The sequence below is a fragment of the Saccoglossus kowalevskii genome, chromosome 11 (genome assembly GCF_978046115.1).
Source record: "Saccoglossus kowalevskii chromosome 11, keSacKowa6.1, whole genome shotgun sequence".
Classification (NCBI taxonomy): domain Eukaryota; kingdom Metazoa; phylum Hemichordata; class Enteropneusta; family Harrimaniidae; genus Saccoglossus; species Saccoglossus kowalevskii.
In genome coordinates this window covers 5,321,742-5,346,044 of record NC_140651.1, presented here as the reverse complement: position 1 = coordinate 5,346,044, position 24,303 = coordinate 5,321,742, and the positions used below count along the sequence as shown (strand labels likewise).

At 34.8% G+C, this 24,303-nt stretch overlaps 1 protein-coding gene and 1 long non-coding RNA gene across 2 annotated transcripts; both read left to right on the top strand.

The window, feature by feature from the left end:
- The first annotated feature begins 332 nt into the window (after nt 1-332).
- On the top strand, nt 333-24,068 carry LOC102801748 (adhesion G protein-coupled receptor G6-like). Its single transcript, XM_078008204.2, has 13 exons — nt 333-443; nt 2,438-2,669; nt 4,164-4,305; nt 5,033-5,137; nt 5,723-5,881; nt 6,112-6,157; nt 6,464-6,567; nt 20,546-20,673; nt 21,270-21,544; nt 22,586-22,655; nt 22,804-23,189; nt 23,679-23,729; nt 24,016-24,068. Exons 2-13 carry the CDS (start codon nt 2,509-2,511, stop codon nt 24,066-24,068), a joined length of 1,680 nt encoding a protein of 559 aa, XP_077864330.1. The 5' UTR covers nt 333-443; nt 2,438-2,508.
- Nucleotides 7,784-8,223, top strand: LOC144349690 (uncharacterized). Its single transcript, XR_013420053.1, has 2 exons — nt 7,784-7,836; nt 7,998-8,223. It is a non-coding gene; the product is annotated as an uncharacterized LOC144349690 (long non-coding RNA).
- Nucleotides 24,069-24,303: the final 235 nt, after the last annotated feature.

Sequence of the window (24,303 nt, the reverse complement as noted above, 5' to 3'; positions counted from 1 at the left end):
AATGCAGAAAATAGCGTTTCAAAGGGTCCATATTTCAATTTATCGGGAACCCCCGGAACTCCATCTTTGGCGCGAGGAATGGTGAGCAAATCTCACCACATGCAAAATGTCGTTCCGCCGCTTCTGGGATTTAAATTCAAAGTGTGTTCGATTGGATTAGGAGAGACCGTTGGATGTGAAAGTCCTCGCGGCAGGCCAGGGCGTGACAGAAGGTCTGTTATATATTTGTATTTTTTTGATTATTTCTAGTTCATTTTTTTTCTCTTCATTTGACTGTCGCACTTTGTTACAGCATCCGACTCCACATGCCCAGTTGATCGAACATCGGATGAGAACGGTGTATATAACTGGAAACAAACCAAAATTAACAGAGTTGCTGTAATCAAATGTCCGTCAGCTCCCCCATATTCTCGTTTACAAGCAAGAAGACGCTGCTCATCAGAGTAAGTTTGGGTTGATGATTTGTCACATTTTTCTTTTGTAATATGAACGTACTCAACTGGATAGACGTTTTTCTGCGTTGTTGTTTAAAACATGGCAATTGCAAACACAGTTGCATGTGATACGAAAACTAAGGGTGGAGTAGTCTCCTTTTTATTGAAATCGGTCACGTGATGGGGTCCGTGGAAAATTACCACACATGACGCACATAATTATCTGATAATTAAGTTCCAACATATTGGGTCAGGCAACATTGGATATTGATCACATAGTGACATCAAATTTGGGTGTCATTGCAATATTACACATGGCAACATATGCCTGTATGATGTTATATATGACCACTACGGAGGATTTATTGAGAGTAAATTCTTTCATATATTCTCGGTACTAAATCATCATGAATGTCCAGACGCCTTGTTGAATTTGCTTCTTTACATGCTATTTTATCGATCAATAAACAATCTTGACCAAATCTGATTCTGACGTTTCTGGTCTGAGAAGTATATAATGAATATTGCAAAAAATTGTGATCCATTGTGGTGGACATTTTTGCTTGTATATGCGCCAATGTCCATATTACTGTCTCATTATATATTAGTCATATATATTCTGTCATTGGCATTACCATTTGCATTGTATAAAAACTGTATTTTTTTCTTTTGAGTATCCATTAATGAAAGTTAGTCGTAATATGTGTTGCAAAACACAGGGGATTTTCATTGTGTAAGAAGCATTTCTTTAAATCACTAACAAAATGTCTTGTCATGACAACTTACCTAACTAGACACATCAGTGTACTTAATATACAATATCGACAATCCGTGCTGTTAGCATATTCACTACAAACAATTATTAAATAAATACTGTCATGATACATGATACATAATAAACCGAGAAAATAAGCAACAACAAGACGCATGTCCATAAAGCACAATCATTTATTATAAATATGGTTTTGTATTTTAATTGGGGCCCTCTATAGTATAAATCAGTTTCTTTATTTCTTTTGTTTCCTGACGCAGAGGGCGCTATTACAAACGTCATTGTTACAGCTGTGTGGTGTATTTTGCAGTCCTGTACCCTGGTATTTTAAAAGCCACTTACTAGTGTAGCTCACAATTTGAATTTTTTGAATATGCGAATTGATTTCTGTTCGCGATTCACATTATTACCAGTATTTCAGAGATTTCAGTAAGAGCTGTTACATATGTGACTTTATTCTTAAACTTGTGGTTTATTCAATAATATTGGGATTGATTTTAGACGTCTTTGTCTATTTATTATGTATATAGTGCATCGAAGTTACACTGTCATTCTGACCGAGGGTAAATTAGAATGAGCTGGATTTCAGTCTCAATGAAGAGAATTTTTTGAAATCTGACAGGCCTTTTGCAATGTAAAGTGTTGACTGCATTTAAAAACATTTTTCGTGTAAGCAAAATTGATATATACACAACCTTTTGGAAACGTGACATGAATTATTGTTAATATTCAGTGAGGGAATTGCAGTTTGGGAAGATCCTGAAACCGATGATTGTTCCCGTACAGATTATACGCGTGGTTTGTCCAATCTCGCTGGTCAACGTCCATCTCGTCGTGAGTATACTTTTTATGCACTACCTAATGGCTGCTGGCCAATGGCGGAACCAGCAAAATGTATGGGGGGGGGGGCAAGCTTCGCTTAACTTTACGGAGCGAAAATCGCAGAGAAGCTATGCGTAATCCAGATGATATGAATCGTCATGCGTTTTGGGGGGCATGGCGTATGGGTATATTTGTATTGGTATCGGATAACTTTAGTATGTTCGTGAATAACAATGTTTGGTTTGGTTGATATTACTATTAAAAAGATGGTCTGATCAGCTGTCGGCTATTTTAATGCGAATGAGATTTATTATGCTTCATACATCTTCACAATGTTGTCTTCTACAGTGCTTATGTAATTGTGTAGGGTAGATTATTCGTTGAATATGTGTTTTACTTTCCCTAACAGAAACTGCTCCAGGGATTGCCAAAAAGTTGTACAACTTGACGTCCGCTGCCGAGTATTTTGCCGCCACAGATATGTATTTGGCAGTTGATGTGATTGATAGTCTGGTAATTGGTGATGATTCCGGTACAAGTGATGAAGTTGCGAGAGATCTACTTAACAGCGTTGATGATTTAGTCAGAGTAGACTGGGGTGTGATGGTTTCCAGCCAACGAAGTGGAAAGACAGCCTCAAGGTTATCAGTTCGCTTATTCATTCCCAAGCTTATTTGCTCATTCATTCATTCCCACGCTCATTCACTCACTCATTCCCATGCTCATTCACTCATTCATTCCCATGCTCATTCACTCATTCATTCCCACGCTCATTCACCCATTCATTCCCAGCCTCATTCACTCATTCATTTCTAAGCTCATTCACTCATTCATTCTCACGCTCATTCACTCATTCATTCCCATGCTCATTCACTCATTCATTCCCAAGCTCATTCACTCATTCATTCCCAAGCTCATTCACTCATTCATTTCCATGCTCATCCACTCATTCATTCCCATGCTTATTCACTCATTCATTCCCATGCTTATGCACTCATTCATTCCCAAGCTCATTCACTCATTCATTCCCAAGCTCATTCACTCATTCATTCCCAAGCTCATTCACTCATTCATTGTCAAGCTCATTCACTCGTTCATTCCCAAGCTCATTCACCAATTCATTCTTAAGCTCATTCACTCGTTCATTCCTACGCTCATTCACCCAGTCATTACCAAGCTCGTTCGTTCGTTCATTCATTTCCAAGCTCGTTCATTTATTTATTTCCAAGCTCGTTCATTCATTCATTCATTCATTCATTCATTCCCAAGCTCATTCATTCATTCCCAAGCTCATTCATTCATTTACTCATCCGTTCCCAAGCTCATTCATTCATTCCCAAGCTCATTCATTCATTCCCAAGCTCATTCATTCATTCCCAAGCTCATTCATTCATTTACTCACCCGTTCCTAAGCTCATTCATTCACTTACTCATTCGTTCCCAAGCTCATTCATTCGTTCCCAAGCTCATTCATTCATTTCCAAGCTTATTCATTCGTTCCCAAGCTCATTCATTCATTTCCAAGCTCATTCACTCATTCACTTCCAAGCTCATTCACTCTTTCATTTCCAAGCTCATTCGTCATGTCAAAACATATTCCAATTGTTTAAAATTAAACCATCAATAATGTGTACTGGGGGCATGTGACTCAATTTGCGAGGAATGTTAAACGTTCATTTCGTTTCGGCTTCCTATTTGTTTATGCGTTGACTTGTTTCTTGCGTGAATAGCGTCTCAACACGCATAGATTCTGAATCATTACATTCATCAACTTTCTGAATTACTGCGACTCTCAGTAATTCAGAACAACGTCAAATCCTAGGTGATCTTCAAATATACCCCGTAAATTAAACCATTTCTAACCCAGTTTATTTGAGTATTGATACATGAAATGTTACTAAACATATCCTTACTGAAACACCTAACCACCACTTCCTGGGTCCATATATCGCTCTCTCGATGACTTGCCTACGTATTGTAGTCGCTTTATCAGTCTTTTATTCAATTGATTTTTTTCACGACATGGTGTCAATTCCATATCAAAAACATAAGGAAATCGTATGTATTGTCTTATATTTTCGTTTCCATTCTTGTATTGTGAAGTTTCATGTTTTCTTTTTCGGTCTTTTTTCCAGACTGCTTAAAGCGATTGACAAGCTTGCTCGTAACGTGAATTCTACTATGATTGACACAGAAAACATAGGGATGAACGTGGTCAGTATTGATCCTGATGATTTTGATGGAATGACATTCGATTCAGACAGTGGTGAACGATCGGTGAGTTCTGAAATGTATCAATATATACCGTGATTTTAGCGAATATAATACTAAGTAGTTAACTTTGAAATGAAGTACGGGAATAACACCGTTTGCACGGCAACACTTGAACTATAGTAGATTGCCTATATCAATAGACTGAAATAAGGTTTCTACCCACAACAGTCGCTTGTAACTTGAGTTAACCAACCTAGAAAAAAGTTGTTAAATGGCAATCGTTTTTATCTTTTTTGGCACACATCGAAAAAGTAAACAGAGTTCAGCTGCAGAAGTGTGATTGCAGATTTAGGTTTATTCTTAGTTATCCATTTTAGATTAGATTACATGGTTGTCCACAATGCTGATTTTCAGAACGTAGACAGTGTTAATAGCGTGGTGATTAACAATTATCATGATATGAAACTAATGGACGCATGGTCATTTAAGTAAACACGTACATCGACGCTTACAGTGTCACAGCAAATTTAACTCGCTCAACGGAAATACCCAATAAATCATGAGTAATGCCAATTGCCGATCGTACCAATTCTATGCATTCAGCAATAGTAAATAAAACTTATAATTCGAAATTACTAGTTGCTATTCAACATATGAATTAAACTACATAAAGCATTCCATACGCAAAACAACATCAATCATAATTTTGTTCATTGGATAGTTTTTCTGTTTCAATAATGCATAATGTTTAACACAACTGAATGAGTACATACACTTATTATTTTTATAGAATCGCAGAGCATCCATAAAATTACCTGCTCTATTACTGAGTGGTCTTCCAAGAGAACTGGTCAAGGCTCAATTCATTTCTTACAAGTCCAACAACTTCTTTATGGTAAGTAAAATTACATTGCTAAAAACTATGAATATTCAATGTTTTTGCAAACTGCTTTATTCCAACGCACATAAAGCATTACAGTTGGCCGAAGAGCGGCCATATTTAATATACGTTACAGCGTGTTTCAGAGGGCAATATCTTGATTTGTTGCCTGCCCATAATATAGGGCGGCTTCGCCGTATATATTTGCTGCATATAAACAATATCCTGAACGTCAAAACGAAGTCTCTTACTGAATGTCCGTTCTGGTATATTCGCTGTGTATTTCGGATGGCTGGAGTACCTCCAAATCCTTGAAAGGCAACCCTGAAAACAACAGCGGCAGGGACAGCACCACTACAGCGAACGACAATATGTTGTGCGCAGTATCGTTGCGCAGTGGTTTAGTCAATGTCATGTGACCGAGTATCAACCAATCACAGCATGCGAAATAACAGTAAAATGTGATGATATCACATAACTTATTTGATAATATTTGCAAAAAAACAAAAAAAATAATTTATGGAGATTTTCGAATGCAAAATATTATGTATAAAATAGAAAATCATTATTCTTGACATTCTATGTATTCTTGTTTTAAAGGCTGTGGATGAAGCGTTAACCAACGATACTTCCGATGAAGCGGAAAGTGGCAGTATGTATGGAACATTAAACAGTGCAGTAATCGGTGCAAGCATTGGTAATGTCTCTATCACAGATTTGGAGGAACCCGTCAAGATCACATTAGCTAAGATTAATGGGGTGAGTCCGAACATTACAACAATGCCTACCTAATATTTGCACACATTCCTAACAGCTTCACAATTATTTTATAGAATATTCGTTTACTAACTAGAACCAGAAATAATTGTACTGAGTCAGGCCCCAATGACATGTATAATCAATTTATGATGTTGTTACCGAACTAATTTGCATATAATTTGTATAACAGCTTTACCAACACTTTCAGTTTTCTATACATTATGTTACAGAAATCTGGAGAATCCACATGTGTATTTTGGGATTTTGAACTTAATGGTAAGTAGAACTCCTATTGCAGCTTTGTTATTAGAATAACAAAACTACAGTGGTACCTATAATATTAGATAGACTTGCATCGTTCTTTTGTTAATTTTTTTGAGTTTTTTTTTTCTGTCCGTACTGTAGATTTTGGAATCATTTTTCTCAGATATGAGCATTTGGTTAAAATGTAACATAAATACTAATTAATTATATTTATGACGTGAAAATGGCTCTCGTGTTCAATAAGATGAATGTGATGATTAATTAGTTTGAATACAAAAAGACAATCGTGTTAATAACTGTATCATATTATATATTTAGATGATGATGGTGGTTGGTCTCCAGAAGGGTGTTCCGTGTCAGACGACGGAGACGCAGAAGTTGTCTGTGAATGCAACCACTTGACTAATTTTGCTGTTCTTTCGGCGGAGGTTTCGGTGAGCAACGTTAACATAATTTATCATATGTTGATTCTATTGTTTCTTCTACTGCATTATAATGTCAATTCATTCACTGCTGCACTTTTATTCATTTCATAGATGGCAGTTAAACTTAGTGGATCGATCAGTTTATTTGTATTGCTTGTCAGTACCTGGTTGTTTTCGACATTGGTATAGAAGGCACAGGTAAAGAAACTCGATACAATATTGTATTGTGAATTGGCATCTTATGTCATGTCGTTTCATATGGTGATGGATTCGACACTAAGAAATATACATTCAAATTGTATAAAACACTTCCGAATATATAATTGGTTACATTTAGTAATCGGCAACACGTAAATTATTTCGGATTTTCACATGCTTTAAATATTTCTCATTTTCTAAAACATTTACATATTTCTAAATTAATGTTATTGTACACTGAATGATAAAACATCTTTTTCTCCATAATGTCAATTTTCTTTTGCAGGACGAATTCCAGTTTGGTGACGGCATACAATCGAATGATGTGAATTTGATAGCTTCAGTTCCTATTATAATAACCAGAGAGAAAAATAACTGTTAAAAAGACTTTGCTAGTTTGCATTACATTTTTTCACCATTAAGAATTTTCAATTCAGTCATATATACGCAATATCGTAATTGTATTTTTGAGATTAAACATTTTAGAAAATAATCGCACAAAGGACGCGACAAGTCTCGCACATATTAATTTGTTAATTATTATAATGTTTAACTATGTATTTTTTAAAAGATGGGGAAAATCAGGTATAACTTAGATATGTCAAATTTAATGTAATTGTAGTGTGTATGTATGTTAGCCATAAATTGGAATTACTTTATACAATCAGATAATCAGATCACTGCACTGGATCACAATATGACAAATTTGTTAAAATATTACCTGCTGATAGTCGAACATGCAGACTATAAAGGCCTTAATTTTAGTGAATAAATGATTTATTTAGTAAAATTTGAAGATAAAATTGGAGAATGATATTTTATCTACTTGGATTAAAGTGTGACATTGTGGTATTCAGAGAGTTGTGTTTGTGTGAATGCAGTATTCAATAATTACAATCTCTGGATTAAATACAATTTTGGATTAGCTTGAACCATGGCTGTTCTGTTTTGATTGACCTACAGTCCTATAGGATGCTATATTTCATATACTTTTCAGCCTAGTGTTACACGTGGGAATCAATCAGCAATGTGGTGGAAATCAATCAATCAACCAAGAAAGACAACCGAGTAAATATGTATAACGGGCAATAAAATAAGAATTATTCTTTAATTAGATTTCAACACAGGTACTCGTACTTTACATGGCATGTCGCTCTGATAGTCCTGACATGTGCCCGTCTTAATCACTACGTATACTGCATGAACAATCAGTTTTCCTTTTAATACAGATCGAGTGACAACAAAGATGATATTTTGAGCAAGTCCCACTTTTCTAAGAAGAAACCACCAAGGATGTGTTCGATTTCAATACCAATAGAGCTATTCGGATCGCAATTCGTTTATTACCGTTGGAATTATTCTAGTATGTTGTTTCGAAATGTATATAAATGTTCATAAGTTGATCATAATGCACATTTGCGCACAATGTTTATCTACCACAATTTCTAAAACTAATGTGTACTGTATTTATTTGAAAATAGGAGTATAGTTGTTTTTACATAATTAGTTAAATTTTAAATTCACTAGTCTACTGGGTTTTACAAGTTCGATGTGTCCGCTATGTAGATACATTAATTACTTCTCAGATCCAGTGTAAAAATCAGTGATCGGGCTGTATAGTTTTTTGACCAAGTTGGCGATTGTTGAATTCATCAATTTTCTGATTCAACTTGTATTTACAAACGGTCTCGTAGCTGACCGAAGAAGTCGATTATCTGGGAGTTTATGTTTAAAATGAATTGGTATATTATCCACATCAATTTAAAAACATAAATGACTTAATCGCTAAAATTGCAATTCATGATAACAGGCGAACTTTGACCTTCGAATGATGATCAAGTAACTGATCTGATCAATCCAGCATACATTTCTGAAAAAGTAAACGCACAGACCTTTCTAGTGATACTCGTCTTGAATACAGTGATGTACATGTTCTTTGTTCACCAAATATGCAGTCTTAATTTTAAAAACAACGTCTACATCAGATCGATATGGTAAAGCAGCACAACTTCGTGGGTCTGTCAGTTTATTTGCACTGCTTGGTATCACCTGGGCTTTGGCGATACTAGTAATCAGTGAGGCTGGTTAGTCAATTATTTGTTTGCGATTGCCAATTTTCTTAAAGAATTATTTATATTTATATATTTCTGTGTTTGAAGAAAGACTTCCATAATGAGTTCAGGAATAACTTTTGTTCATCGTGTGGATTTAGAGCTACAGGTAAACATTTATTCAGTTTTGCCACTGTTGGCGCTCTTCATTCCTATATTGCTCGAATATATGGCTGAAATGTATAGAGGTTCTTTAGAATGCATGTTTTGAACAACGATTTTTCCACAATCTAAAACGCGAACTGTTCCATTTGCTCAAAATTTTGCGAATGTCGACCTATTCGCAATATAAACTAAGTTCAGACTTTGACTTCTTGAAATCATACGAATGAATCAATTAAATCCCTATCTCTATTGTATTATGAATGTATATGATTGGATCATGCATGCAGATGGCCCTTTTGACATCATGGCTAACTAATATATAACTGTGGAATTATTATTTAGAAAATTATGGCGAATGACAAGTGACGATCACTGTGTGTTTGTTTAGAAGCTGCGAAATGGATACATGGAATAAATAGTATATTAAAATTGTGGTCTTAAAACATCAGATCTATTAAATGTGTGTAGTAATTTTCATTTGTGTGAACAATCCTACGGCGAATAAAAATATTCCCGTAAGCAAGCACACGCCCTTATGAACAGAGTGTAATCATTAAAATATGATCGGCTAATTTAATTGTATCACTATAGAGAGAAGACAGAGTATGTAGTGACCAGTTCCCCCGTGGATGTAATTATAAATTCAGTATTAGTCTAATACAATACGAAAGGGGAGACCAAGTAGCCGCAATCTGTCGTATAGATATAAAGATATATTCTATAAATAGCAATGGCTTTACATGCACCATATATTGATACAGTGTTTGGACCCAGCAATCTAAACGTGCCACATGCATTAGGTGAAAGACATGTATTCATTTTGTGAACAATAGTAGAGCTGGGCATGTCGTATTGCTGAATCGTTTCAGACAACACACATAAATTATATACCCAGCTTGTATAGTTGTAAAGACGATGACACGGGTGAGTGAATTTTCAGTAACCTCCTTCCAAGTGACAAGGGTCTGTAAATTTGTTAGTGAGCGCCTTTAAAGTGCGTCCAAGCACGAAACTCGTGTACATGTAGGCATGTTTGATTTCAGTGTTGGTAATTCAGTCCAAATCTAATAGCTCATTCAAATCAAATTAAGGGGGAAATATTCGGGGCCTTCTAGACACTTGGGTTCTGTTATTTTTATATTCATCAGTTTCACGAAAGCACTAGCAATTACGTGCTGAAAACAGAAGAGAAACCAATGTGTATTATTTTGTTAAATTTTACTTCCTCTTCAACATAACATCTTGAGCAGAGAAAGAACGATTCGAATATGTAATAAGTTCTGTAGTGTCACAGATGATTGGTTTAATACAAACATATTGCATCAACCTGACGAATAAGCCATCAATACATCGGACGTCACTGGTAGTTAGACACACAAGACGAACCCCTGTATTTCATTGGAGCTGTCCATGTGAGTAACAATTGAGCAAGTGAATTTATGTGTTTTGAAATTTGCAATTGAAATGAGATGACGTCAATAAGCGCCATATACTCCTACTACTCTTCAAAATATCTACATATCAAGTCAAGATCGCATACTACTGTTTAATGTTCATTGGAAATCAACAATTTGTTTGTCCTTTCACCGCTGGTAAGTACAGGTATTTTCTCATATTATCGGATTGTCTGTTGCCATGCCGATTTTAACACTAATACCTTGTGTTACTATTAATGAGAGGACCAACATTTACTTTAACAGCTTCATGGTGTATAAAGTTTGTTTCTCATATGAATATAAGCCCATAACAGTTTAATGCGTAAGTGTATATTATGTGTACTTCCTCATTGCACTGAGACTCGTTTATAAGTGTATAAATACTTTTATGGTTCAACCATTCTTGATTGCAATATAAATCAAGTTGGGTGACACGATCCTCAGTTATGGTTGTTCTGTTTATTGATACATTAAGCGCAAAACAAACATATGAATTTAATTATCACACACCGCGTTGATTTTGCACTTTTGTAGAACGTGAAGCTGTCTAGATAAACTCAAGTCATTTATCTCAGAAACATGGTTTCAATAGTACTGGCTCAACTGTGACGACTGTTGTCCGCGAAACTAGAAAGCTCGACCGAGGGACAATGTCTGTGTTCATGAATGTAACACAGTATAATAATTGATTTAGCCACACTAGTTTCCTCGTGGGAATACGCGAAAAACCCAATAATCACGCAAATTCCTGCTGTTCGATAAACAATTACATACTCTAGTGCCGTTTTTAACACTAAATGTAGCGGCCAATCATGAGTGTCTTGTAACATTACGTCACGCCCCGGCCTTGTTGGAAGCGAGGCCAGTTTAATATTGTAAGGATGCATGACAGGCTAAGGTGTAATCAATAGAAAATGGGTGGGCCTTGGCAGAAAAAATGTGCAAAATATTTTCCCATTTTTAGATATGTGCTTATTTGTTTTCCCATGATGAATTTGCTGCAAGTTTATCTTGTCTTGTTTGTAGGGAGGAAGTCGCCCACTAACTGCATGTAGTCATGAACGCAGAGTAAATTGCTACCACACAGCGGTATAGAGAACTTACCTGTAGTTTTCCAAAATGTTATTTCAGAAATCACACCCGCACACCAGACATGTTTTCAATATATCGAATCTATTCATATCGCCATTGTAGAGATTATTCCTAACCTAACCCAACGGTTCTTTTCCGGGCCACCACGTACTCCAACAAGTGCTATTACTTAACCAATGAATAAATCAAATGAAACGGCTAGTAGTCTTTCATGTTTTTGCAGTACGTGTTATCAGTTTGTATAAGGCCATTGAACTAATGCCTACACATTTTTAAAATGTTCTGATAAAAAGTTCTAAATACTGTCGATGGAAGTCGATTCACGCAGCTAAATTAACTTTAGTTGTAACATTTAGCTAACTACTTTTTATTAGACATTGGTTAATATCGGATAATATTTTTAATTTAGATAGATAGATAGATAGATAGATATTTTATTCACCAGGTCAAAAGTAAATTTAACTAAATTACAAATAATAATAATAATACAATTATAGTTGTTAAAAAAGTTCAAAAATAATAATAGACAGAAATGTATATTGGTGTTTTCCGTCCGCCGCTGCCCGAAATTAATTTGTTAATTAAAATTTCATGGCAAGACCACGTACAGACAACCTATTATAATACGACTGGTAAATGCCATAGGAATTGTTTACACGAAAATAAGAGGCTGTCATTATGTATTGTTTACACATTTTTCGAAGACGTTAGTCGATCTAAAATAAATGATATGGAACCAGTAAGAGCATTTTATTTTATTTTTTATTTGTTTGTTTGTTTGGTTTGTTATTTAGTTGGTTGGTTGGTTGGTTGGTTGGTTGGTTGGTTTGGTTTGTTTGGTTTGTTTGGTTTGGTTGGTTGGTTGGTTTGGTTGGTTGGTTGGTTGGTTGGTTGGTTTGATTTGTTTGGTTTGTTTGGTTTGGTTTGTTTGTTTGTTTGTTTGTTTTGGTTGGTTGGTTTGGTTGGTTGGTTTGGTTGGTTGGTTGGTTGGTTTGGTTGGTTGGTTTGTTTGGTTTGTTTGGTTTGGTTGGTTGGTTGGTTTGGTTGGTTGGTTGGTTGGTTTGATTTGTTTGGTTTGTTTGGTTGGTTTGGTTGGTTGGTTGGTTTGGTTGGTTGTTTGATTTGTTTGGTTTGTTTGTTTGTTTTGGTTGGTTGGTTTGGTTGGTTGGTTTGGTTGGTTGGTTGGTTTGGTTGGTTGGTTGGGTTGGTTGGTTGTTTGGTTGGTTGGTTTGGTTGGTTGGTTTGGTTGGTTGGTTTGGTTTGTTGGTTTGGTTTGTTGGTTTGTTGGTTTGGTTGGTTGGTTGGTTTGTTTGTTACGAGCCATTTCTACTTGAATAAGAGCAGAAACAGTTTATAGTTGCCTATAGTATATGTAGCCTAATTCGTTAGTTTTATTCACGTGAACCGCCAAACACGTAATTGGTAGACGTATAAAAAAACAAGATTTGAGAGAGTAAACATGAAGGGTGTGTATGGAAGGCTACATTTTCATAGCAGAACCAGATGTAAAATGACAATAAAAACAAAATAAAATTCTAAAGATAAGTAGACCTCCCTGGCGAAATTTTCTGAATACACACTAGGTTAAGTCTCATTGCAACAGAAAATATGTTTATGGTAACACGTTACAAACACCATCTTAGGACTTGTCGCAATTAGTAAAAGGTGTCAATGCATATTGACTGGACTATATAGAAATCTAATCTATATGTGGACAGCTTGTATAAGAGAGACATGTACATGTGTGGATAAAACGAATTTAACCTTTCAACCGTTGTCTATTGCGTTTTTAAAAGAAAAAAACTGCATGATGTCGTAGCGACCATAATGTGAACAAATATAAACATCCACATTGCAAGTAGTACACGTTGGCGTTCGTTTTTCATTTCATAACATCTTCATCGTAATAAAAATATAACTAATTATTTATAATAACATGTTATCGACAGGGCAAGACATACTGGCTGATTGAAAAGACACTGGCAATAAATAGCAAGAGAATGACTCAAGTAAAATATGTTATGATTGTGTTATTTTGTGTCAACGCATATATATGTACTGATATTATTTGTAAAAAGCCTTCACCTAACGAGAAACCAAAGATTGAATGTAATTGTACAAGTGAATGGTACAATGACTGTAACATAACAAATATTTATGATGATGTTATTGTTTTGTAAGTATTATTTTAGATGTGTTAAATATATCTGTACTAGCCATTTGAACTCCGAAATGAATTCAGTTTATTGCGGTTTTTTGCATTGAGAAATAATCTAGTTATTATATCGATATAAACTGTATAGTTTATTGTCAATGGTCACTTTTTAGCAAAGTCAACTTTAGTTGCGGTGATATCCTGGGCAAAAGAATGTGTCTTCGGTCTAACCTCAGGCATAATTCATTAACAACTTGTGAACAAGTGAATACTACATGTTCTGGAAGGATGTTGGTACACATTTGCTCCAATACATCTCAGAGCTTGTATATCTGTCAAGGTAATAATATGTGGTATATGCTATTTAAATATTTCCAAAGGATTCATTTTTCATATTACGACAAATTGACCGTACTACAACGATCTAGCATAATTATGTCACCCAGTTTAATCAAATCAGTAATTGTTCAGATCAGATCGCACGGAACACTCTCGTCCAGTGTCGTACATAAATATCTACCGACAAAGGAAACAAGGAAATTGGCACACATACAATTAAAATAATCCTTGGTATGCACAACAAACACAGATGTATTTGAATATAGTCTTAAATATAATCTTAAATTGTCACAATGCATTGTATGTGTTCCCAAGTGCTAAAACCAAGTTAAATTGTTTTAACTGTCGTTCAGTGTGGTATTACTCGTGTTAAAGTAACCGACTGACTTGATTATAACTGTGCTAAACTAGAGGGATTAAACTGATTCGAATATGCAAATGAGCAGTATGCATATCTGCTTTGTGTAGTGATGATAAGTAGCGTGGATCGAATAGTTAGTTCGGAGTTCAGGTGTTTTGTTTTCTCGTGTAACTGCTCCAATACATCTATAAGGAAGATTGGCTTGAAATAGGTTGCAAGCAAGGCACTTGTTGTTACCATGTCAGCAAATGAAAATATGTCAGTCTGCTGGTAAAAAAGATTCTCGTTTTGCCATGCCGACTAATACTTGAACAAGCACAACATTGGGTCGTACATGTTTTTGTTGCACCCACTGAACAACATTACACGGTTTGTATGTTGCTGATAGTTCGTATCAATTCTCTTTATGTATTCATTTTTATTATTTTTACAATACATATAACATGATAATTACAGGTCAAAATACAACCGTTGCGTCTACAATCGCGAGAGATCCATCTACTACAGTCATATCAAAATCAGGTAAGCCGTTATGAACCAATTAGATACTTATATATAATGCCATCATATTTTCTCCTAGGTTGACGTTAGCAGAAACAAATATCTCCATAATCACAGGCGAGGATTGATGCTACCCTGGCCTCGTATACTAACTGTGTGTTGCTACGGTTGTTATACGCGAACGCCTTGCAATACGCCGTGTGGCGACTCTGATCGTTCGTAATACTTATTTCAATTCGCTGGATTTTTTTTTACAATTTCAACGGATTTCTGGGAGGGACTAAATAATAACTAAATTCATCATTTTACCACATTTCACAGTTATCCGACCGTATATAAACCAGGGAGCTCCTGACAATTTTCAAGCAGAATAAAAAACAGGTTCGGCAGTATGTGATGCTAAAGCATATAATGTGCATTTTAAATGTGACTCATATTGCGTCACACTGTGGAGATACGTTATGTGATGAAATATATAATCAAATATCTCAGATTATCTGATTAAAATCTGATGAATAGGTATAAGCTCCAATTTGTCAATTATTTATTTTTGCATATTTATGACTATTTTTGGTTTCCTTGCCGTTATTTTTTTTTATATCGTTCTCCTGCAGTTAAGACGATCGATAAAAGGCAATAATGGCAATATTAATTAGCAAATATGAATGATTTGGCATGTAGTTGTTCTGTACATAGCAATCTAATATGTTAGTCATATCTATTTATCTCTGTATTTATTATAGCGTTGATTGCACATATGTACATGCATAATTCGTGAGGTTTTACAGTTAATATGAATATTAATGAGATTCAATGATCGTATATTGTCATCGTACATGTCACATTTCTTGCCCACGTTCTTCGTTATAACACTTCTTGTATGTCCATATCCTTTATAGTGCTTTAGATATTACAGATTTTTTGTGTTCAAAAGATCACATGAGCATATGTATAATGTCATATGATCATACATGGTTATCGGATATGTTAGTCGTATCTCTTGTCTATTATTAGACTTGTTGCATGACCCTATCTGCAGGAGTGCATGGGATATCACATTTAGGCATATTAATGATGTCACATGACCATATATGGCCATCTAATTATTAGTCATATATCTGTTGTCTGATGCCATCGTTATGATACTGGTTGCATGCAACAGTGCTTGATATATAGCAGATATGCATAGTAATGAGGTCACGTGAATTTATTATATATGTTATGTTACTTGTGCAATCCTTTATAACATTAGTAAAATATAGCAGTGGTGGCATTACATATCTGTAACAGTGCTAGAGATATTGCAGATATGCATATTAATGGGGTCATATACCGGGTCCTTCCCTTTTCCTTTGCTGCCCAATATAAACAAATCTATAAATAAAACATTCAATAATCGTCTTATACAGACCGGCTTGTTTTATGAAGGGAAAGTTTTATAGTCAACAAAATGGCTGATTTGGATTTTTTATTCAATAAAAAATATGCAAATAAAATTCAAATCGAAAGCCTAAAAATATTTTTAAAAAGTTCGAGCCTATACCTACATCGAATTCAAATCAGAATGTCATCTCAGACATAGCTGGTTTGAAAAAATCTACAAATAATTTCAATTTATGTTAATTCATATATTACTTCAATTCTCACCTAGTAACCACGTCATCTGCAACAGAAGCTGGCACAACACTGACTGCACATGGCGCTAGCACAAAGAAAACAGGTAACCACGATTACCAACATCTTCCAATGTATTTATTTTGATTGTTGACTAACATCAAGGCTTTTAAGACGTCTTGATTGTTATACAATATTTGTGTTCACAGTCACGGGACATCCATCCACTACAGTAACATCTATATCTGAACCAGGTGAGTTATAATCAGTCATCAGAATTGATGATAATAAATATGGGGTTATTTTTCGAAATTTGCCTCTATGGCACCCATGTCTTCACACTGTCACTGCATAAAGATCCGAGTTACCGTCTCAACTTTTTTTACACGTAATATCAGAGACATACAGCGTGAAATTGTAATTCATTTCATTTTTACAGCTGGCTCCATTTGTCCCTCAGATCAAAGTATAAACTGCATGTTAATGTAAACATTCTACTGCATAGTATATATAGAATTGCACTGCTATCTCAGTACATTATTTATTTATATCTTCCCGTAGAGCGTTTTGTGTCTCCTTGTTCTAAGAGTAATTGCAACCCAGAAACAACGTTTAATGAAAATGGTAGATTTTATTGGCCAAGCAAAACAGTTGGTGAGCTGGTCCAAAAGAAATGTCCAAATGGCGTGGACGGATCAGTGGCAACTAGATTATGGTGAGTGTTCAGTCGTAAGAGTGAATTGAAAGAAATCTGTGTGATTTCAAATACACATCTTATAATGAATGCGTTTAATTATTTGATCTTTTATATATTTTCTACCCCATATTAGCAATAGCACAGTAAATGGATGCGCAGTTTGGGAACGTGTAAATACCACTCAGTGTATAAATATAACGACAACTCCGTTTACTAAACACCTGGAAACCCTAGTCAACCTACAACTAACTGCACGTGAGTACACTTTCCAATTTGTGTGTCCAACCCAGTTTCCCCCTCATCATCATTGCTGGCCATACACAATTAAAATATAAAATATTAAGAAAGACGACACTGAAGCGTTCCAAGTTCCCACATTAAAAATCCGAAGAAAGAACTTTTAAACAGAATTAAATAGCTAAACTAAATAGCTAGTTTTATGTAATCGGGAGCATGTGGACATCCATGCTTGGTATCGCATGTGTCTATATATATCTTATAATTATAGGCCTATCAATATAAATAGTGCATCAATAATTACAAACTTCCATATATGTTCATTCTGTAATCAATCAGTGTATAAATTAATTATGTATGTTGATAATGTGCTTTCTTGAGAAATCAACACGCTCCGTGTCACTGAACATGGCTGATGCAATTAGGTTATAATATTAATTGACAGAAAACGCTCCTGAAATTGCCAAAGATTTGTTCAACCTAACCTCGGCTGCTGAGTACTTTGCTGCAGTAGATGTATATTTAGCGGTAGATGTTATTGACAATTTACTGAATGTCAATGATGTCAACACTACAAGTATTGAAGTTGCCACAGATCTACTGAACAGTGTTGATAATCTATTTAATGTTGAATGGGGTGTGTTGGTTACAAGTCAAAAGAATGGCATCACTGCATCGAGGTAAGTTGCATGAACGGTGTTATCGTTTCACATATAATTGATACACCATTATCCATGGTCAGCGGTAGATCAACCTAGAATAAGTTTAATTGGATGTGGAAGTGGTCGTAATATAATACCTATGTTCATTGTTTTCAGGTTGATCAAAGCTATTGACAAATTAGTGATAAGTATTGATTTACAAAATGAAACAGAAACGATAGAAAAAGACAACTTTGTGATATGTCTAATGAATCTAAACACCAGCGTGTATAATGGTATATCCTTCAGCGAAGTAGATAATGATCAGGTCAGTCAAACCATATGCAAAAATTTATAATGCACAGTGATGATATAAAATTAATTAAATGTCGCATGACGTGGGAGGTTTTGAAAAGGAAATGTATGCCAGCGTCATGATGCCATTTCCTCTCCTTCTACACAACCACGCGGCATGACGGGAATGACGTGATAATGGTGATGTAACAGTGATAATTATTTTGATGGCATAGACAATATCTGATTTAGCGTAAGTTGTGTCAGTGTTCATCCCGATGAACTCATTATAGTTGGTCGGCCCAGTACTAAAAGAAACTATAAAACGTGTAGATTTATTTGAAAGGTAAAAAATGCTGTAAGGTTATTTTCAATAACAATTCCAGAATGACAACCCAATCTGTGACATCATGTGCTATTAATAATATCAACGGAAGTGTCTATGATTAGTTTAATGCTGAGAATATGATGAGTCATGACAATGTAATTGACTAGTGCAACCTTAGAGGGCGGGGTTTATGTCAGTTTCTGCTAGAGTATGTTTCACTGAGAGATGAATAAACATAATAGTTTGCGTAGGCTACTCGGTGGCTTCTGCCCCTGTCTTGTCAGCAAACGGGCATTTAACTGTATCTAACGTGTTGAGTAGTTATTTGAAACGAGCTTTAATCCCAAGAAGGTACTTGACAAGGACATGACAATTTAAACGTCAACAGTCGTCTAACAATTGTCGATTGCTTTTTGAACAATGCAATTATTCGAGTTATTATAGTACATTATGTTTGTTTCTCAGGAACCACTGTACAGCGACTGCGCCGTCGTTTTCAAACACTATTATTGTAAAGTTATAGATCAAAGTAAAGTCAAGTTACTGAAATTTGTTCAACCGTTTTCGTGTTTGATATAAACACATTAGCTATATAATATCAACAAGAATAACAGAATTACGTTGTACAAAAATGTCATTTAACAACCTGTGTTCATTAAAAGGCTGCTCAACATTTTGTACACTAGGTCAAAGTGGGCACTGACAGGAGTTCTTCGTCGCTAAAAGGTAATATGAAATCGTCAATTCAGCTGCCATCGTCTTTATTAGATGGACACAGTTTTCAAGATGGATCGTCCAGAGCACAGTTTATATCATATAAATCCAATATGCTGTTTACGGTAAGTCGGAGTAGATCCCCCACCTAATGTTATATCTTCGGTTAATTCGCACCATCTACATATAAACCGAACAATAAAATTGTGATATATGCTATCTACTGTCTTTTTCACGAGACGATATAAATCTATATTTGTTTGAATTAAAGTAATTAAATTGTATAAGAAATACGGAAGACATTAGAATCTTGTATTTTAGGTATTGTTTACCCCGAAAAAACATACTCTATCTTGTAAAATATATTTGTGTTGACAACTTTTCCCAGACTGTAGCTGTAGCAATGTCTGACGAGACGATATCTACGTCAAATAATGTAACATCGTCCCATGGTGTCAGTAATGATACCATATATGGAATGCTGAATAGTCCAGTCATTGGTGCAAGCATTGGGAGCCTAATTATTAGTGACTTAGGGGAGCCTGTTCAAATCAACCTTACATGGCAAAATGAAGTGAGTATTATTTCGTGAACAAATTTATTACATTATTATTCTAAAAAATGGCGACCATACCAGGAATTTCATTGTTTGTGTATGCGATAAATATACTATATATATATAATTCCTCACTCAATGGTGAGTTTTACATAGCGATTGAAACATAATTTATATATAACTATATATTTGTTTTCGTGTCAGTTTGCTGGTGTTGAATAGTGACTAATGTACTTTGTGTGTGTTTTTTATTATATACATCGTTTTGTCAGATTATGTCGGCGGGTGGTCTGGAGATGGATGCAACTTGTTAGTTCAAATTTCAGATAAATTGATAACCTGTGAATGTGATCACCTGACTAACTTTGCAGTACTGATGGTACGTAGATGTCATTAAAACAAGAAACCATATTTTAAAACATAACATCTAACATCACCAACGTACAGAGAGGTTCAATCATTTCAGTATAGAAACGTTATTTTTGTATAATGCGCGTTAGAAACAGATAAATTGACCGAGTACCAGGAATAGAATCTAATAATCTTTGTCTTACCAGGGTTCCTCCACTTGCCTAATTTATTTATTTATTTTATAGGATGTTTATGGAACCGCATCTGAATTTGATGAAGGTCACCAGAATGCTTTGTCTATTGTATCTTACATCGGATGTGGTATATCTATGTTATGTATGCTTCTGACTCTAGTAACATTTCTTGCATTCAGGTTCGTGCTTCGTATAATTAAGGTTATAAGTAAAGACTATTATCACCCTGGAAACGTGTTCATCCCATACCTCTGAGTAATATGAAAGTGATATGAAAGAAAATAATCTGTCCACATAAACCAGTATACCAATGCCAATTTCATTTTTTTTGTCAAGAACCTATAACAATACAATTCGGAGTATAATCTACTAATTGACTCTAACCTTCTAAATACTTAACACACATTGACACAGGTCACACTAGGGCAATATCCTTCGCCGAGTTAATGAACACAAAAAGCGGTATAGTGCCTGACTGATACTTGTAATTGGAAACCACACACTCATCATCTATCTCGTTATTACACTCACTGCACCTTCAATATCCTCTTTATTTAATAATATTACTGCATAAAGTGTCACTATGATTAATACACATCATGTTTACTGAATTAACAAATTTATATCTTGAATAACTACTATAGTATGGGTCCAGATGACAAATACATGTATGTGTGAATGATACACAATAACGACGTCGGAGTCTCAAAATGCAACTTCCTCTCAATAAAGTTGAATTAATACAGTTTTTTTATTTGTATGTCTCTTTTATTAGACGTCTGAGAAAAGACAACCCAGCCAAGATACTCATGAATTTGTGTTTTGCCATTTTGATGTCATTGTTATTATTTTTGGCTGTTTCGTTCTCTGTGGATTTTGCACCAATCATACCAGAGCTTTGTACGACCATGGCTGTGTTGTTACACTATTTCTTATTGGCTGTTATGATGTGGATGGCACTAGAAGCATTCAATATGTATTTATTATTGGTGAAAGTATTCAATACGTATATCAGATACTTGATGATGAAGTTTTGTCTCATTGGATGGGGTGAGTTGCAATGTTATGTAATATATAATGAATTTAATGAGTTGTATAATGCTCGAAATCTAATTTTAATCATCACTTCTTGGTGACCAAGTTGTCAAATATATGATTTGTTTTATATAATATTAATATTTTCTGGAAAACTAAATTTTCCCAAAAGTAACAGAAAAGGGACACATTCTTTTGAATACATGTCATGTGAATCTTTTGTTCGCAAAGACAAAATGTTCATAAATCATATCATAAAAGTGTTGAGCGTATTGGATGCATATGAAGTAGAAATGGGGGATATTTAAAATAAAAAAATAAGATTAACCTCTTAAATAAGAAGCTTGTCGGCTTACAAAGATTTACTTTAATTATTATGCCACGATTTTAACAAAAAGTAAGGTAAGGTCTGTGCATTATACCAAAATATCTATGAAATCTGTGGTAGTTGAGACATCAGAACGTCCCCAACTATGCAAATTAGGTAATTACTATTCACGGATTCCAACAATAAACAAATCAGCTTACACCAAATTTTATTGAAATCTGATGAATTGTTCTTGAGAAACCGATAAAACAGCTTAACATTGGATAATTTATGTAAATTAGGTGAGTAATTATGTAAAGATAACAGCTCTAAACTAATCACGTTTGTGGAGTATCCCAGAACATATATGTGCTAGATTTCATTTGAATCTGTTGAGTAACGTCCGAGATCTCGTTTAAACAGTTAGAAATTGGTTAATTATTATGCAAATTAGGTATTTAATATTCATTAATATTAATATTTCAATTATTCAGGTATGTGTATTATACAATAGCATATACGTGCAGGTTTTATTCATTCATACGATGAGCAGTTCTGAGATATCATTGGAAGAGATATACATACACAACCGTAACATTTCCTATTGTGCGCTTCGCACACGGATCCAAGCATAAAATAAGTTTCAATTATAGTGTCTAACAAGTGTTTTATTCTAACTGTCATGCGATAATTCTCCATAATAATACTCCCTGAATCGGTTGTTTATCTTTATGAATTATTCATTATAGGTATACCCCTGGTTACTGTTGTGATTACCTTAGCAGTCAATATTGACAACTATGGTTACCATAACAACATGTAAGTACCAATAATTAGAATTGTAAAATAAATTTTCATCTAATGATCAGGTGTTGACGTAAAACCAGTGTGTATCATTGTACCAGTTACACTTTTTCCCGTTGTAAAGATTCTGAGGTCACACATATTTATTTTATTTTAATTTCAGATGTTGGTTATCGAGATACGCCTTCTTTGCTGCATTCTTGGCTCCAGTATGTCTAGTACTCATCTTCAATACAGTGATATATATTCTTGTTGTTCACCAAATATGCAGCCTTTATTCTAAAAATATGTCTACATCAGATCGATACGGCAAAGCAGCACAACTTCGTGGATCTGTCAGTTTATTTGTACTCCTTGGTATCACCTGGGCTTTGGCGATACTGGCAATCAGTGAGGCTGGTTTAGTCGTCAATTATTTGTTTGCAATTGCCAATACTCTCCAAGGATTATTTATATTTATATTTTTCTGCGCTTCGAATACTGATGTCAAGAAACAGTGGAGGAACTCATTCTGTTCACCGTGTTCTCGTCGTGGTTCCAATGCTACAGGTAAGTTCTGTCCCTATGGTGGCGCCCTTCATTTCTATGTTTAGTTGTATCATTGGTGGCGCTCCGGTGAAGCTGTTGAATAGCTAAATTCAAACTTTCAATTTAAATATTAGTTTATTGTTGATTTGTATTCAAATGATTTTCCATCATTTTCCGTGTTATACAAATAAATCATACGTCATTCTCTTACATGAATGCTTCCACAAAATGTACATGTTTACATTACAATGAAAATCTCCATAGTAACTGTTCCCAATGTAAATTCTGCAACAGTAGACGCAAATCAGGGTTTAAACTTGATACACCAAAGATTAAATCTTGATAAATATTTTTTTCTCATGTATTTTTACCACTGAAAAAACAACTCAAACGCAAATTCATGGGATTATCTCCTTTGTGACCTTTAAAATGCCTACAATTTGACAATTTGATGAATCGCACAGTTTAATAAATGACGCTTCTTTAACAAGTGTCTTATTTATTTATCAGAGTCTGGTTCATCAGCTAGGAAATATCTTCATCCAGATACAGATAAATCAGGTATGATATTTTTATCAGGCAACTTTTCGGAGGGATATTAACTACAAAGATTTAAATACCTGTCTAATTATATTCATGGTATTAATAACTGTATTAACATACACAAATAATTGACATCCATCTCCTTGGTAATCCATATTCGGTATGTGTGGATTGGTCTACAGAGGAACTCCTTGATATGAATGTGAAATATGTAATAAAAGTCATGGCTGAGAGTTGATAAGTTAATCGAACTCTGGTGTAGGTTTTGGTGTACTGACATGAAGTATTTTGTTTTGTTTTGTAGAATCATTGCCTCAGAAGCGTTACTATGACAACATGGCATCAAGTGAATTGTGAAAATAAGATGACTTGCAAGCATCGAATGGTTTTGATGGAAAGAGTTTTCAGTTCCCGTTTCAACCGCATAATTATACGTTTCAGAATTTAATTTACTTCTTCGACAACCTCTATCAACTAAGTATTTCATAGTTTTTACGTAATCACCATAGCTATAGAATACACGACCAGCAATCAGTAGATGGCTTCAAATTATATTTTACATGTATTTGGGCATTCGGAACGACACTTACGG